This window comes from Chenopodium quinoa, unplaced genomic scaffold, assembly GCF_001683475.1.
Source record: "Chenopodium quinoa cultivar QQ74 unplaced genomic scaffold, ASM168347v1, whole genome shotgun sequence".
NCBI lineage: Eukaryota > Viridiplantae > Streptophyta > Magnoliopsida > Caryophyllales > Amaranthaceae > Chenopodium > Chenopodium quinoa.
In genome coordinates this window covers 1,087,880-1,105,512 of record NW_018744460.1, presented here as the reverse complement: position 1 = coordinate 1,105,512, position 17,633 = coordinate 1,087,880, and the positions used below count along the sequence as shown (strand labels likewise).

The window sequence follows — 17,633 nt, the reverse complement described above, 5'->3', positions numbered from 1 at the left end:
TGCATGTTTCAAACATATTTTTTTTTATTCTTCTTACTTTTTTAAAAATATTTATTTTCCACTAATTGTTTGTAATTTGGGCATATTACATTTATGAATTAAATGACAAGTTACATAACGAAATGCAAATTAGTCTTTGACATACTTATTTATTTTTGTTTAAAGTTATGTCGAACACCTTTTTCCTTTTCTCTCCCAAAAAAAAAAAACTTTTTCTTTACTCTATTTTTTTAAAAATGTCAACCACCTTTATTTTTTCTTCTCTCCTAAAAAAAACAACTTTTTTCTTTACTTTCCCTAAAAAAAACAACTTTTTTTCTTTGCTATAAATACTCAACAAACACAACCAAAAAACAAAGATGGTGAGTTCACTGAGTTGAATTAGAGTTTAGTAAGGAGTTCTATTGGGTTGACACCGCTTTCAAACCCACGGAATTGAAATAACATACCACTCTTAGAAAATACTCCCAAGTAATTACTTTAGACTTTGTTATACATATACATATGGCAAAATATGCACAATTTAAATAATATTTCGTATAAATAATCTATATCTAGTCACAAAGAGTAACAAACCGTAAAAATCATTAAAGAGTTTAAATTATTGTTAAAATGCACATCAGCACATATATTAAATAAACAAACTACTTTTTAGATTCATTTTCTAACATACATAATTTTCCTACAAATTCTAAAATGTTAATTTTAATTAATTTGTTTGATTAAATCATAAGGGTTGTTATTACACTTTTTTATAGTTAAATTGATCTTGAAAGTTGAAATAACTCTCTCTAATGTCAGTAATTTGGACTTTAATTTAAACTCCAAGTTTATTGAATCAGATCGAATGTAAACATATAATAATATTACATCTAATTGATTCGATATGATATTTTTAAGCTATATCAGATCAATAATCTAGATACGGTATTTTCAAATCATGATTCATTATCCGTATTATTTTATGTATAATTTTTTCCCACAAAAATGATTCGATACGTAATCAACATTATTATTATTAGTAGAGTGTGTCTCTTTTATCCCTCTTATCTTTTAAACAAATAGCGTATAATCCAGATTTCTTAGATTGAACACTCTATGCCCTCAAAAGCGGATAAAAAAAACATCAACTCAAAAGTTAACATGGCTAAATTTGCGCAATAACATGTTCACAATAAAACTCATATTATAACTCTACAATTGATAAATAGTGTAATAAAATTAAAAATCAATGTTTGTGTTAAGGATTAAGGCTATGTAGATATATTCCTATATTAAAAACAAAATCAAGGATATAATTGAATGAAATAAATCGGATAAGGCTATGGTCACCTTTCTAGATTATGGAACTAAATCTTACACAATCTTCCCAATAATTTAATATCAAGTGCAAAAAACATTGATCTTCATAATAAGTAGAGTTTTCTTAGTCTATTCATATGGCAACACGTGCACACAATGCTCATTTACTAATCAACAGTTTTTATTAAATAAACCAATTATCTGTGGGCAAATGGCGTCATAACGGTATAATTTACCGTTTATCATTCACATTATCTTTTTTATTTAAAACTGATTTGCATTTATTGGGTAAAAGGAAGATAATAATGTAATCAACCCAAATATGATGTATATATACATGAGGTGAAAACATTTGTAGAGGTCCACAAAGAAGTAGAGTGAGCATTTGTTTCTTACATTTAAGTCATCACCCAATAGCTTTGTTACATTTTCATAATTCTTTTTTGTTGTGTTTAGGGCAGTTTCAAGCAAAAGGAGAGTTTTTCATAAATTGAGATTAGTGAGAGTTAATATGGAAAAGACAAGCAATAACCCTGGAATTAGCATCCTTATTATTGATGATGATGCAATTTGTCTTTCAGTTCTTGCAGGAGCTCTTACAAAAATGAATCATCATGGTAGCGATTCATCTTTGCTATTCATCTAGAATACATGTTTTAGATTGTTTTAATGTAAATTTTTTTGTAATTTATTTGCAAGTGATTTCTTAAATCTATCTTATTTTTCTGAAATAACTTGTAGATTTTTTTTTTCGTAAAAAAGGGGTGGAAATGAAAGTCTTCTTTATTTTCAAAGTTTTCAAGATGTATGGAGACTCAAATGTGTGTCTACAACGACTTTGATAGTATTTTTAATCTTGAATTAAAATTCATAAAAAAAAAAACTTTTTTATTTTTGGTTGACATAAATTTTTGAGATTTTGATTCTACAAGAAAATTATTTTTGACATAAAATTTTCTCTAATTTATTTTCAATCCTATATGTCTAATTTTACAAGCAGAATTCTTTATAGAATGAGGTGATTTGTTTTTAATGAGGTAGTTTGATACTCCGTACTAAAACTAATTCATTTTCCCCCTTTCACGGGTCTTAATTTGTTTTAAGTACAAGTGTAACACTTTTTTTTTATAATTATTTTTTATAATTTGTCAATTGCATGAAATACATGCAAGTCAACTATCTTGTATATGTTAACACCCAAAACCATAATTGAAATTTTTTCAAAAAAAAAAAAAAAAAAAACCATAATTGAAAAGAAACAAGTTATGTTAATTTTATTTATGTAGTTTTAATTTGATTCTTTTTAGTAAACTCTTTGATAATACTACGTATATACAATGAATTTATACTGAAATGTTTGAATTTCATTAATTCTACAGTCATTGCTGTGACCAACCCATTAGACGCACTGGAAGTACTAAGGAGGAGGAAAGATAAAACGTTTGATTTGACTTTGTCGGATGTGCACATGCCAGATATGAGTGGAATCGAGCTCCTTAAACATGTCGAAGAAGAGTACAAGCTTCCTCTTGTTTGTAAGTATAATACTCCGTATTTTATACTTCTTAATTAATTTTAATTAATTTATTTTCGCTGTTTCTATTTGTTTTTCTTGTTGAAATCTTTTGAAAGACACCGGAAGGATTTCTTTTTTTTTTTGAAATCCAATGGAAGGAGTACGTGTTTTTACAAAACCCTCATTATGATTTTCTTAATTCCCCAATATTTTTAATTTTCTTTCTTTTTTTTATGAGAATTTTTCTTTTATAAAACCTTATCAATTGTCGACGTGATTTTTTTTTATAGAAGGAGACTAAAGCCGCCACCTTAGTTTTTCTTTCAGCTAAAAGTTTCAAAAACACAAAATTTGGATAAGTTACGGAATTACCAGTTAATTTTTAAGAAAATTAAAATAAGTTCCGATAAGTTTATTTTTATTTTTAATAAAAAGGATCCAACATAGCCTAATTCATGTGTTCCATGACATCACTTGGTCATGAATTTCTTATTTATTTTATTTTTGTTGTATTTATATATTTTATCTTTGTTGAAGGATTGCCATTGAAATTCATATGTTACATTTGTACCTAATATGTTCAATTAATAAAATTACATGGAATAATTATTATAATCTATTCAATTCCTTTTCAATTATCACTCCAAATTATTGTAGGTTAAATAGATTATTAGACAATAAAAGGGTGGTATTTTGTCTTAATTTTATTTTGTTTGAAAAAAAATATATTTCTAGTTGTCTAATTAACTAATCAAATTAAACATTTTTGATAAATTATTTGTGCAGTAATGTCTGCTGACCAGAACAGAGACATCATCCTACAAGGTTTACAAGGTGGAGCTCTATTCTACTTTGTGAAGCCTATTTCTCCACACAATCTTTCAAAAATATGGCAATTTGCTATTCCAACAAAGGGTATAATTAATAGCAGTGGTAACCCGATTACTTCAATCGACATGTCTCGTGTCATAACAAGTGATCCCGATACTTTGATGAGAATCCTTGAGCAACAAGAAATGATGCATGGCGTCAACAACAATATTAACAACAACAACAACAACACTAACAACAATGACATTGTGCAAAACTACGCGCCAATTATTACTAATGGCCGAAACAAGGAAATTACTACACCATTAGTCTACACTAACAATGCTAATAATAAAAGGCGTAGTAATACGGGTGTGAAGAATAAATCAGCTAACAAAAAGCCGAAGCTGGTTTGGACTACCTCACTTCATAGCCAATTTTTAGAGGCTGTCAATAACCTTGGTGTAGACAGTAAGTTGCACAATTTTATTTTATTTTGATTTATTTGATTTTTCCTAGAAATCTGATATCATGATTTGGATATGAAATATATAATATATAATCTTTGAATTAACATTTGGTTTTTTTTTTTTTAATTTTCAATTTATAGAAGCTGTGCCCAAGAGAATGTTGGAGTACATGAATGTTCCAGGACTAAAGAGAGAAAATATTGCAAGCCATTTGCAGGTGAGTTATTTTTTACATCATGGTTAATTATCATACGCGAGAATAATTGAAGATTATTTTATATTTTTTTACAATATGGTTAATTATCATACACTAGAATAATTGAAGATTATTATCAAGGATATTTTCATCCATATATACTTGTATAATTTGTTAGCTACTAGTATTATTTTGTGTGTAAATAATCTTAGTTCTTCAATAGAACAGTGTCCATGCATGCACATGCACACGATGATTAAGATACACCATACGTGTCTTGCACGTAATTATGATCTGATTTTGTTATCAAATAGATTTGTTCTATGGTTATTTGTTTCTAATTATATGAAAAGGAGCAGAAAGTGATTTATAATATCACGATAATATTACTCAGTATAAAAAATTATTTCATTATGTTATTTTAAAATATTTAATTTTATTTACATGGTTTATTGTCCTTAATATATGATTACTATAACTTATTCAATTCTCAAAAAAGGAAGTGTTGCTTTTCTTCTGAATATGGTAATATATAAATAATTTTTTTTTTGTTTTATAGAAATATTGCATATTTTTGAAGCGGGTATCAGATGCTACAACTGCCAATGAAGATGGCGTTCCCAATAATTGGAATGAGAGGCCATTTAGATCAAGCTTTGTGTTGAATGAAATCACCTTTCTTACAGGCAGCATTCAAGAACAGTATCAAGGCCTTCTAGCAGAGCGTACTCTAGGTAATTAATTAAACACTATTCTATCAATTTAAAATTGATTATACTTGGAGGTATTTTTGATTTTTAATTTGTAATAGTATTGTTAATATTAATAATAGTAATATAAGTAATTAAAACTCCATAACTAATAAACAATTGGATCTGAAATTCTAGCTAGTGTACAGGGTACTTAACTAATACATTAGGGCATAATTGTTCCAAAATGCATAATTGTTGGATGTTACTACCAAATGCAAGTTTCAACTTTTTTGGTTTAGAAAATTTCAAAATTGATTAATATAAATTATACATGTATGTACTTGCCAATTAAATTTTATAAATTGTCAAAATTGAAAAATTGAAAATACTTTCTTAAGTTTTAATATAATCGATCAAGGATGCTAATGAATTGTAAAATTATTTTCACAGGTGTAACAAATGATCCTACTAATTTTGAAGTAGGGGAAAGTAGCACCCAAGGGGTTAATGCTCCAAGGAAACAAGCAAGGGGCGGTTTTCCTAGTGATCCTAGTGAGGCAGCTCGAAGCCTAAATCGAAAAATCAAACTACTTAACAAATTGCAAAAGCTTCAACGTATGCATAAACAAGTTTCTCCTAGGTTTAGCTTTGATCAGCAAGGACTAAGTCCTATAGACGGCAGGGTTTTAAGCAACCAGTTTCCTCCAACCAACAATAATAACTATGTCGGGCTTCGATTAAGTACTGATGGGGAGCTGATTAGCCCTATTAACAACACACCAATAGTTCTTGGTGATAATGTTGCTAATGCTAACTTGGCTAATGGCATACATGGTACCAATCATACCGAGAATGCTAATAATGCTCAAGAGGTCAATTATGAAATGAATTTGGCTGATAATTCAGTTCATAATACTAATACACCTCTTCTTGATCTTTTCTCTGATATCGATGGTCGGAATTTGTACACACCTAATGTTGATCAAATTGCAACTCCTCAAGCAAATCCCTTTGGAATGTCACAAGAAATGCCAAACATGCAAGGCGATGAATTAATGGAACTTGGTATTGAGCTTCCAATTGATCAGGTAATATATCTAATCAACTAACCTTGCTTTTATAGTTTAATTATTGCCCCCATTTTTATGTTTTTCTTTGATTTTACGGTATAATAATGTTACATATTATTGTGCGGCTAGTTTAGTTAATAACTGTGGTTAATTAAGGACTTGTTTGGAATTACTATCAAAATTAAATGGTTGGTTGTGAGTCATAAGCTATTTACTCTGTATGACATAAATGATTACTTGCATAATGAACTTATTCATTTTGATCATAATAGTATGTTTCAGAAATTTGTAATCGAAAATATATAGAAATTGCTTTTCATGGTAAATTTCTGATAAGAGGAATGAATTTGAAACTCAAAACTCACAACAATATTATTGAGCAAGCATAATTTCTGAATATTTGCAGGACAATTTTGGCATTGATTCCGGATTTGGACCTGTTGATGTGCAAGGCAATGCTCAAAGACATGATCAGGCAAGTTAATTTTTAACACCCCTCAAATAGTAATAGTGAAGTTAATTATATGTGAATTTAGTTAATTTCATTCATTTTTATTACAATGTTTCCCTAGTATATATATGTAATGCAACGATGTTCTAAGACTAATTTCATGCAGGGAATTACTGGCAATGATGACATCTCTTTCGAAAACTATTTTGCTCAAGAGGGTGGACAAGAATTCATCAATCAGCAGGCAAGTTAATTGATATATTCTTGCTTGATAATATTGAAATTATTATTGTTATTACTAGTATATATGAATTACTTGTTACTTGAAAAGCACAACTAGCTTCATTAGCTCAACCCTAATATTTGGTTTCCTACATATTCAAATACAAGTAATATATAACTTATATGTTCCAAAAATAGGTAATAAAATATTGCGCAATTGCAAGCATATGTATTTCCTCTGTTTTTAAATTAAGTGTTGTTTTCACCTTTTGAAGTCTAATTTCGACAATAATTTATATATTTATTTTAAAAAGTATTGCTAGATTCAATGCTAAATAATAACCTTCCCCTGCATCTATTCATAATTCGTACCATCATTATATGGAGTAGTTAAGAAATTAGACTAATAAAAGTCGACATTAAGAATTGAAACCAATGAGATAAAAACATAGTGGATACATCATTTTGTGTGGCATTTTTATTTTATCTTACGCATAAATCTCTCAATTGATGCTCTCCATCTTTAGACAATTGAGTTGGAGCTCTTCAGTATAATTATTATTGTATGAGAAATTATGTAAAGATTCACGGGAGTATTAATAATCTAATATATGCAATGCAATAATAATGTGCACTAATATCATGCAGGGAATTCCTACTAGCAATGATGACATCTCTTTCGAAAACTATTTTGCTCAAGAGAGTGGACCAGAATTCCTCAATCAGCAGGCAAGTTAATTGATATTCTTGCTTGAAATTACAATGGTCAATATTAGTATATAGGAATATTACTTGATACTTGAAAAGTATAACTTCACTAGCTCAATCCTTATATTGGTTTATTTTCTACATATTCAAATACATGTAATTTACTTATATGTTTTTAAAATAGGTAATAAAATATTGCGCAGTTGAAAGCATATATAAAAATAAAATGTATTTCCTCTGTTTCTAAAATAAGTGTTGTTTTCACCAATCACCATTTTAAGGTCTAATTTTGACAATAATTTATTAAAAACACTTGTTGCTAGATTCAATCTAAATAACCATCCATTCATAATTTTACTATTATTATATGATGGAGTAGTTAAGAAATTATTATAGTCTAATTAAAGTTAACAGTAAGAACTGAAACCTTAATTAGAAACATATAAGCAATACATATCATATATACGTACAATTTGCGTGGCCTTTTTCTAGTATATTATGCATGCATGAAAATATATCTCGATCAATCGATGCACTCCAATCCATCTTTAGACATTTGAGTTGGAACTATTAAGGCTAGTACATACAGGAAGTCCGAAATTATGTTAAAATTCATATTAACATGTTAAACATACTACTCTAATTGATAATTTAATAGACTATGGTACAATATTTTTAGTATATACAAGAATAATTAAGTCATAACTCGAAACCCATCTACATTATCATTGTTCTTTTCGGCTCCCTTGAATCATAACAGTAAACTTATACAATGTATTTTGTTGCACTACTTTGGCAGGATGGTGGGGCTGATTTCATGGGGCCTAAGTGAAGCATTAAATTTAGTGCTGCCGTGGCGGGAAGTGATCGATGACTGCTTTGAAGGATAACAACACAAAGTTTAGTTTTCGATCAATTTACATAAAACTCAACCAATAAAAGCTAGAGCCAATGACTTTCTTTTACTTGACTCTTTTAATAATGTTTTGTTACATTGGGATTGTGGATAAACTGCTTTGAAGTTATGCATGTATATGTTGCTCAATCTTTGTCTCCATGATTCTCTGCATGTTTTATGGTCATTATATTGTTTGTTACATGCATATTATATTATTATTGCATGAGTATATAAATATTTATATATGGAGCTCAACTACTGCCTGTGATTAACATGGAGTTGAGGATTTTCGACAATCAGTTGTATCTTACAAGGTATAACCAATATTATGTTTTTACTTATGTACTTACGAGGTACAAGTACATAGACAAAGATGTAGCATTGATCATGCATATGAATTAAAATTGTTGTTAGCATAAAATTTAAATCTTGACATTCCATGTCTTTGAAATTTTCTAACTATAAATTGTAGAATATTATTATTATATCCTATGATTGAGAAAAACTAAACAGTAATTTTTGCAAAAAAAAACAAATCTTTTGGGTTTGTAATTTCACTTTGGATGTCTAAATTTTTTTTTCCATGTTTACGGGTTGGGAATTTAAATTTAGAAAATGTTTGAAATTGGTCCTTCATATGTCGTATACACAATTTTGTGAGTTTTTTTTAAATTAAGAATTTCTAAATTACGGTAAAATATGTCTTTTTTAAGTAATTTTATATAGTAGTACAGAGTAGGTAATAAGGATGGCCTAAAATCTTTTTGGTAATTCGCAATTGTCAATTTGTCATGGTTAGTATAATGTTATTGTTTTTTAGTTGAATGAGAAAAGTTATTATGATCTTTTTATACAACGTTGATTATAGGGATAAGTTGATCTGATAATCCTACTTTGCATTTTGCTGATTTTGATACCATGATAAGTAGATTTTTGTTTTTTTTTGAAGAAACCATGATAAGTAGATGGCTCTGAACTAATGAAGTAGAAATCACATAGGATTGAATAGAAAAGAAGAGATAAAACTCATTAGTGTATGAGTTGAGATCATATATTGAATTAAAATATATCATTTCTCCGTTGATTATTTAGCCATCAAGCAGGTCTTGCGAGAAGACATTTCTAATTACCCTATATTTTACCTTTAAAAATAAAAAATAATAAAATCCGTCATAGGATGTACATATATTGTCATAACAATGTCGTTTATCACTTGGCTCGTTAGACTTCCACACCAAATTAAAACTCATAATAATATCACATAACTATCATAAAATTGTCATTGCACCTTATAAAATTGGTTCTCTTAATTTAATTTTATGTTTTACAAATATTGCACTCTTACATGCATAGACAAAACTATTAGCATATAAAATTACGTATGATGGTCAAACCATTTTATTTATGCATGTCAAGTTTCAACCTTTTATTATATCGATTATGATTAACTATTGGATGACACTCATGACAGGTATATGACTGTATGTGTAAAATATCCTTAATAAAAGCATTATGTTGTGAAATAAAAGGAATAGGAGAAAATAGTGGAGAGAATAGATCGATATTCTTATTACTGAATGATGTAGGAGTACATAAATAAATAAATAAATAAATATATATATATATATATAATAATAATAATACAATTAGGGTTTCCTTGTAAAATAATAAGCCTAGTATATCTAGATTATCTTAGAATAATCATAAGGGTATAATGGACATCCACTAAACACATATATTATATAACACTCCCCCTTGGATGACCATTATCGAATAGTGTGCCTCGTTAAAACCTTACTAGGAAAAACCCGATGGGATAAAAACCTAGTGAAGGAAAAAGAGTACAACACTTTCATAATACGTCTTGACATGCTACCTCGTTTAAAACCTTACCGGAAAACCCAATGTGGGACAAAACCATGGTTAAGAGAAAAAGAGTGCAACGCGTATTTTCTCCCCCTGATGAATGCATAACTTGAAATCTTCCAATGTAATGAATCCAATGGCTTAGTAACTTCACACTTGTAGCTGAATAACATTCCTTAATAGTTGATCCTCCCTGATCAAACTTGAATCTTCACTGTAAAGCATCTTCATGTATCCATACTTGTGAGAACAATACCTATGTTGTGTTTACCACTATCTTATATGATATTTTTGTTTCAAGTTGCCTTACTATCAAAATTATGCCTACTTTTAGAGGTCGTAAAAGTAGCTATTGGTATTCAAATATTGGTAATAATTTATGGCAACTCGTGATATCTTGATATCATTAACTAAGCTTATATGAATTAGTAATAATATAACATAAGTATTATTATATACTTTACTCATGGTTCTTCTAGACCATAAGAAGATTATCCTTACTGTAATATAGCTCATTACTATTCTTCTTTAGACATTTTGCACTTTATACGGGAGTTTTCCAATGAATATAAAAATCGATTAACTCTCATTTGGTTAAACTTTAGGTTGATATATCAATAACTTAGTCACCAATACACTTCATGAGTTTGATAACAATATCAACATTGTCATTTTTCAGAATATAGAATTTGAAGGGCTAAATATTTGAATACGTTGTATATAAGTTCTTTGGGGACTTTTCATGCATGATTTATAACATACTATTGGATTGTCATCATATAAACTTTCATCACAATTATAAGCCCATCGAAATATAAATTTCTTCTTGTAAGCTTTCATCATAATTATAAACTCTTCATACCATAAACATTCACATATAACACAATTGTTGTATAGAACTAATGCATGCAATTTGAGATGTAGAATTCATGATAAAAACATTAAACAAAATATATATGTAATGAGTAATGCATCAAACTACATCCTATACATACAATGAGTAATTCATAAATCTAAAACTCAAACATGCACATAAATAAAAGACTAAAAAAATGTAAACACTGTACAGTGTGGATTTCAGAAATCCATTTTCTAATTGGACTACTAGTCCGTGATAAATTTTTGATTTATTATTTTAGTTTCATGTCGACATAAAAAATGGACATATATTTTTGATCCCTTACTCACAAGTCCATTCTTTCTGCATATCATATTATTTATCGGTTCCATCATATACCGGTATTATATAATTCCTCAAGATGCAATTTTAATTTGCATGCTACTTTGATAATGATATCTGAATACATTTCTCATTGGTACCATCATAACTTTTCTTACATCATAGGCCATCTATTGTAATTATTCGGATATCTATACCACTTTTGGGGTATTTTATACACTATAGTACTTATATATTATCACACTATTAAAAGTGGTAACTGCACTATCTTGCCATATATCATATCTTTATTTTGGAACCGATCATACAATCTACACTTCAGGTGTAGTGCTTCAAATATAATTGACAAGATTTTATCTCAATGTATACACATAATATGACCAAAATATATCTTCAACGCTGTGTAACATGAGTCATAACTGAATACAAATCAAATTATAAAATCTTGATACAAAGGTTGGCATGTAACTTTACAAAGTACCAATAGAGGGATCAATTAATTATAATATTATAATTTTGCCAACTTACTTTAATTCTTCTCCCCCTAAGTTGGTAAAATATCTCATATAATGGGGAAATTCTTCACTAACTTAGAATATAATTTTATGTGCAACAAATCTTTCAAGATAATCATATTCAACAAATTTCTAACTTTTCTGGTGAATAATAAAATTTTGCTCCCTTCTAGAGATCAATGTTAATAGGGATCATAAATTGTGCAGTTGTTTTTTTGTTACTATTTTTTATGTGCTGATATAAAATAGCCCCAATCAAGAGATTAATTTACTATTTTAATCACTTGTATGTAAATTCATGATCTTCTAATTCTTCAAATACTTTAATAATAAGTTTCTAATTACTCAAAATTGCTACACATATAAGTTTTAGTGAGCTTCTGGCCACTTATTACTTGTTCACATGCAAAATAGTTCAAAACTAGCATATAATCTCTTGAAATTTCTTCAAAGTAAACTATTAAATCACAATCTAAATATAACTTAATCTCAATGTTATGTCTTGCCGTTCAATTCATCTCATATATCTAACATGAGATAGCGTCAGCACATAATTAATTTTTTTTTTCATGTCAAATGAAACATTGATTTTCTAAAACGGGTAATTATTGAACTCGGATGGCCTAATTTAATCATCACATCCAGTCACTTCTCTAAATTTGAACTTTGGTCAGTTTTCCAACACTAATGATCACTTAAATTTATTTATGCATGGCATGACTATGATGTGATATTAGAATACTGACATGTGTTTCTTTATACAATTGGCAAGACAATCAACTAATACTTTATCCAATAATTACTCATACTCTGCTGGAGATTTTACTATAATCTTGATACATGTTAATCTTGTTGGACATTTAATACTTTTCTGGAGTCTTTTATATAATCATGGAACATATGGATTTTACTAAAAGTGATTTTTCCTAGAAATGTAATGGGATTTATCACTTCCTTCATTAGTAACCAATGTTGTCCTTCTGGGACATTGATTGTAATTGGAGCATTTACAGCTAATATATAGTCAATGACATTTATTCATATCCATTTTCAGGACAGTGTCATTGTAAATATGTAATATTATGTGATCGCTTTATTAAATAAATTATTGACATTGATATTAAAGCTAATGTATGCACTACTGACTATCAATGCATCATATAATTCATGCAAGGATTACATATGATAATGAAATAAACAATCTTGAAATCCCTTGCACCTTGTAAGGCATAAATTCTTTGGTAATGTCACGTATCAAGCAAAGAAAAATATTCTTATAAAACTTTTGTTCCTTTTGCCCAATAATATTAATCTTTATATTGAAAATTTTGTAAACTATGGGCATGAAATTCTGTAAACTATGAACATAATAAATACATTTTTCAAGTAATTTGCTCAAAATAGCATGTTTAATTTCTTGAACTCATAACACTATTCTTTGCTCAAATAGATACTCTTATGAACTTTTCCATAAATTATTTATATAATCAAGAAACAACATGCAAATATACTTGTTAATTCTTCAATAATCATAAGATTTCTCATTCATTTATGAGAATGAGCTAATAAGTGTCGTATGACATATATAAGAACACATTAATTTTGTGAACGGAGAATAATCTAGTCAACATACTTTCAAAACTGTTAGACATTTCTAGATTGTTCTAGAAGGTTTCTAACTTATTATAAATTTAAGGAACTTCAGGTTCATATGTCTGAGAATTCTATGTTTAATATACACATCATTCCAATAATCCAGCTTCATGTATTATCATGTCTACTAAACAATTATCCCTTACTAAACAAATATTTACAAAAATGAAACCTTCAATTTAAATAAATTAACTTAACTTAATTCAAATAAATTAATTAGACAAAATACATATTTTAGAACAAGAAGGTAATAACAAAATGGGAATTAATTAGTTCAAGCTGTAATCAAAACATACCTTAGTTGATATACTCAACTATACTGGCCAAAACAAAGCTTAGGAAACAAGAGCAACCACATGATGAGCACACAAGATTAACGTGTCATATGTTAGTGGAAAAACCATACTTGAGATATCAAGGTCATTCATAAAATTTTGTAGCACATAATCCAACATCACCCACAATTTCGTATGCCTTAGCTTATGTGAAATACTTAAGAGAAATTAATTATTAATAGTTGGATACCTCCACATTAGAGACATGTATGTGTTACATGGAAATAAACATGACTCCTATTATAAATATATGGAATGACAATTAGTTTCGTGGGGAAATAAAATATTATACGTACTATAAACAACTGAAATAACTTGCTACCCTCACATAACAAAAGTTCATGTACAGAACATTTATAAACAGTCAAGAAGTATGATTTCTATTTTCCCATTCTTACCAAATGTGGAGTACATACTAACTGAACTTTGTACAACCTTACTTGTTACCATTCACTTTTGCTATCAGCAAGCATAGAGAAAAAAAAAATGGGTCTCATGTAAACCTTCAACAAGAAAAATAAAGGCTACAACTCTAGCAATTAAACATATTTCACAAGTTCACAAGAATTAATCCTAATTAAATTTCCTTTTAAGTCAAGCCAATAAGGATACTCGTGAAGTAAATGGTGATGGTGGTAAGTAAGGGCTAATAGCAACAGACATCCATATGCAACTACTCAAAGTATATGGGAATACTCACATAAAAGAAATTAGCATGTACATACTCAATGCTCAAGAATATCATTTGTTAGGCCTCTAGATCAAAGGAGAAAGTTTAACGTGAATTATTCAAAAGTAGAACAAACAATCATCAACTGTTAGAGGCCTTAGAGCCCATAAACAAACACGTTTTTAACAATTTACACAACAAATATTAGCACGAGTAAATTACATGCATCTTAATAAGTCATTAGCACATTAGCCACATATTAACAAACTCCTATAAGAGAATTTATAATTTCAAAATCAACGCAAAATCATGAAATAAATAATTTATAATGGCATAACCTTATATAAAACCAAATACGAAGTAAAAAGCAACCAAACTTATCCAAGATAAACTAAGATTATTCTCGAAGTCAACCAAAACCAATGAAATAGTTAATTCAACCAAATGCAACTCTAATATTTCGTACTTATCACTAGGAGTACTTTATAACGTACTTTATCGATCACATGGCTTAACAACCATTTTCTCAAAATCTCACCTACCTAATACTCACTCAACATCAAAGAGAACAAGGCACTTAACAAAAATTGTTATATATAAGATCATGGCCAGCGTCTAATGTACATTTAATAACATGATTAAACTCTTAATTTAAAATCAATATATCATCACATAATTCGACGGAGATTGATGATGAAACCACCAACTGACTTCATTCTCCGAAATTATAGATATTCAAATAAGATAAATTAGTTGAAACAAATCAATAGCTATATCCCATATTAATAAAAACTTCATACTTCAGTTCAATAAAAAAAAACGGAGCATATAAATTAATCAATTAAATAAATAGTTTAATACCTTATAGTTAGTTTATTTTAAGTAGGACAATAATCTGACAAATTCAATAAAATATGGAGAAAAGAATATAGGGATACCCGCAAAGTTGCTCTCCTTTGTTTGTCTCCTTTGCAGGTGGGCTGATTTCTTCTTATCGTCTACAATCAAAGTCTAATATTTTGCTGAACACAAATAACTTTTGTTTCACATATGATGAGCAATCGATTAATCAAAAAGCTATTATGTATAATATGTATCCACTTAATTTAGGAATCAAAAGAATTGTTAATCATTTAGAGCTTTGATGCTGATAACGTGTTGTGAAATAAAGGGAATAGGAGAAAGTAGGGGAGATAATAGATCGATATTCTTATTACTAAATGTTGTGGGAGTATATATATATATATATATATATATATATATATATATATATATATATATATATATATATATATATATATATATATGATATAATTAGAGTTTCCTTGTAGAATAATAAGTCTAGTATATCTAGAATATCCTACAATAATCATAAGGATATAAAGGATATCCATTAAATATATATATTATATAATACATTAAATTAAATTTGTAATTTAAAAAAAGAATGCATTAAGCTAAATGAGCTAGTATAATTGAGTAACGGCTATATGATTGTCGCTCCAAAACTATTAAGGCTATAAAAACTTTCCAAAAAATAGCGCAAATTTTGAATAAATTTAGCCGTTAGGAACTCCTTTCCCTCCATAACAAGCTCTAATGTCTCTATACAAAATTAAAAGTTTTGTCATTTGCAATCTAAATATTTTGGCCGTATAAGATCTTCCATATATTATTAGATTATACGCAAAGAACGACACATAGATTCATAAAATCTTACACATTTTTCGTTAAATCTTCGTATAATATAATGGCTAGCAATTCTCGTTGTGCAGCTTGCAAATATTTGAGGAAAAGATGTCCATCAGATTGTATTTTCTCACCTTATTTCCCTTCAAATGATCCTAAAAGATTTGAAAATGTGCACAAAATCTATGGTGCCAGCAATATTGCCAGAATGCTTCAGGTATTATAGCATATCTTTATGTTTCATTCTACTCGCCCCACCATCTATAAATGTTGTTCATTAGAGACGAAGGATGTATATACTATCCTTATTGGTTACTAGAGAAGAAATAAACATATTTTGATTATCGTGCTAATTTCTAAAGATTATGGCTTACGGGTATGTTTTATTATATTATGTAGCATGTTCTACATGTACCCTTTTGTGAAAATTCTTGATCAACCATATTGTCCAAATCATCTCATATCAATGATATCATGAACAAGGTTCAATTTATGACTGCAAGTAAATTAATTTGGTGCATGATGCACTCATCTAATTCACGAGTAGCATAATCTAGCTCATGTATGTAAGCTTTTTGTAAGCACTTGTGGCAATTGACACGGGGTTTTGCCATTTTGGTTAAAAATCGTAAAATTATGTTACAATAAAGTCATGGAGAAAAATAAATCGAGTTCTTTGATTTCAAAATGAATAGTTGGAACATTAATTTATACTCCAGAGTCTCAATTTATTATCGGTAATTCGATATCATTGCATCCTAAGTATTTTCATCCTAGTGAAAATAAATGTAACTTTTTTTTCCATGTTAATATGCAGAGGATTCCAGTGCACTTGAGAGAAGATGCAGCAAATTGTTTACACTATGAAGCACATTGTCGAGTTCAAGATCCAGTTTACGGTTGTGTTAAACTCATTTACCAACTACAACAAGAATTAAATGTGGCCCAAAATCAACTGGTTAAGGCCCAAGCTGAAATTGCATTACTACTCAACGTTTATGGGCCTCCAGAAGACTATATTTCTGGGCCACAAACTAGTGAAGAAGATTTATCATATAGCTTTGAGAACTGCTACACTCAGCCCAATATTCATGGGCATCTGCCATTGGATCCATCTTCAATGGGCTCTGGATTAATGTAGATGACTCAGTCATGGGCCCATGTGATATGGGCTTTTTGAATTGCAGGATTAACCTTATAACCCATTCTGAATTGTATGCTCTAACTAAGTAGTAATTCATGAGATCACTGGATGCAATGTGATCCAGTACACCTCAATCCTTTGCTTTATTTTATTTACTTTATTGTTAAATATTAATCGTAACAAAGGGGTATTATATGTGAGATATAAAATATTCTTTTGTTGTAATTAACATTTAACAGAGGAAGT

At 28.7% G+C, this 17,633-nt stretch overlaps 2 protein-coding genes across 2 annotated transcripts; both read left to right on the top strand.

Moving 5' to 3' along the window:
- The first annotated feature begins 1,813 nt into the window (after nt 1-1,813).
- Nucleotides 1,814-8,269, top strand: LOC110697357 (putative two-component response regulator ARR21). Its single transcript, XM_021874740.1, has 10 exons — nt 1,814-1,919; nt 2,682-2,861; nt 3,605-4,099; nt 4,239-4,315; nt 4,854-5,028; nt 5,437-6,074; nt 6,463-6,531; nt 6,674-6,751; nt 7,378-7,458; nt 8,237-8,269. The coding sequence occupies exons 1-10, from the start codon at nt 1,814-1,816 to the stop codon at nt 8,267-8,269; spliced, it is 1,932 nt and encodes a 643-aa protein (XP_021730432.1).
- Nucleotides 8,270-16,304: 8,035 nt separating this feature from the next.
- On the top strand, nt 16,305-17,384 carry LOC110697356 (LOB domain-containing protein 24-like). Its single transcript, XM_021874739.1, has 2 exons — nt 16,305-16,460; nt 17,061-17,384. Exons 1-2 carry the CDS (start codon nt 16,305-16,307, stop codon nt 17,382-17,384), a joined length of 480 nt encoding a protein of 159 aa, XP_021730431.1.
- The last annotated feature ends 249 nt before the right edge of the window (nt 17,385-17,633 follow it).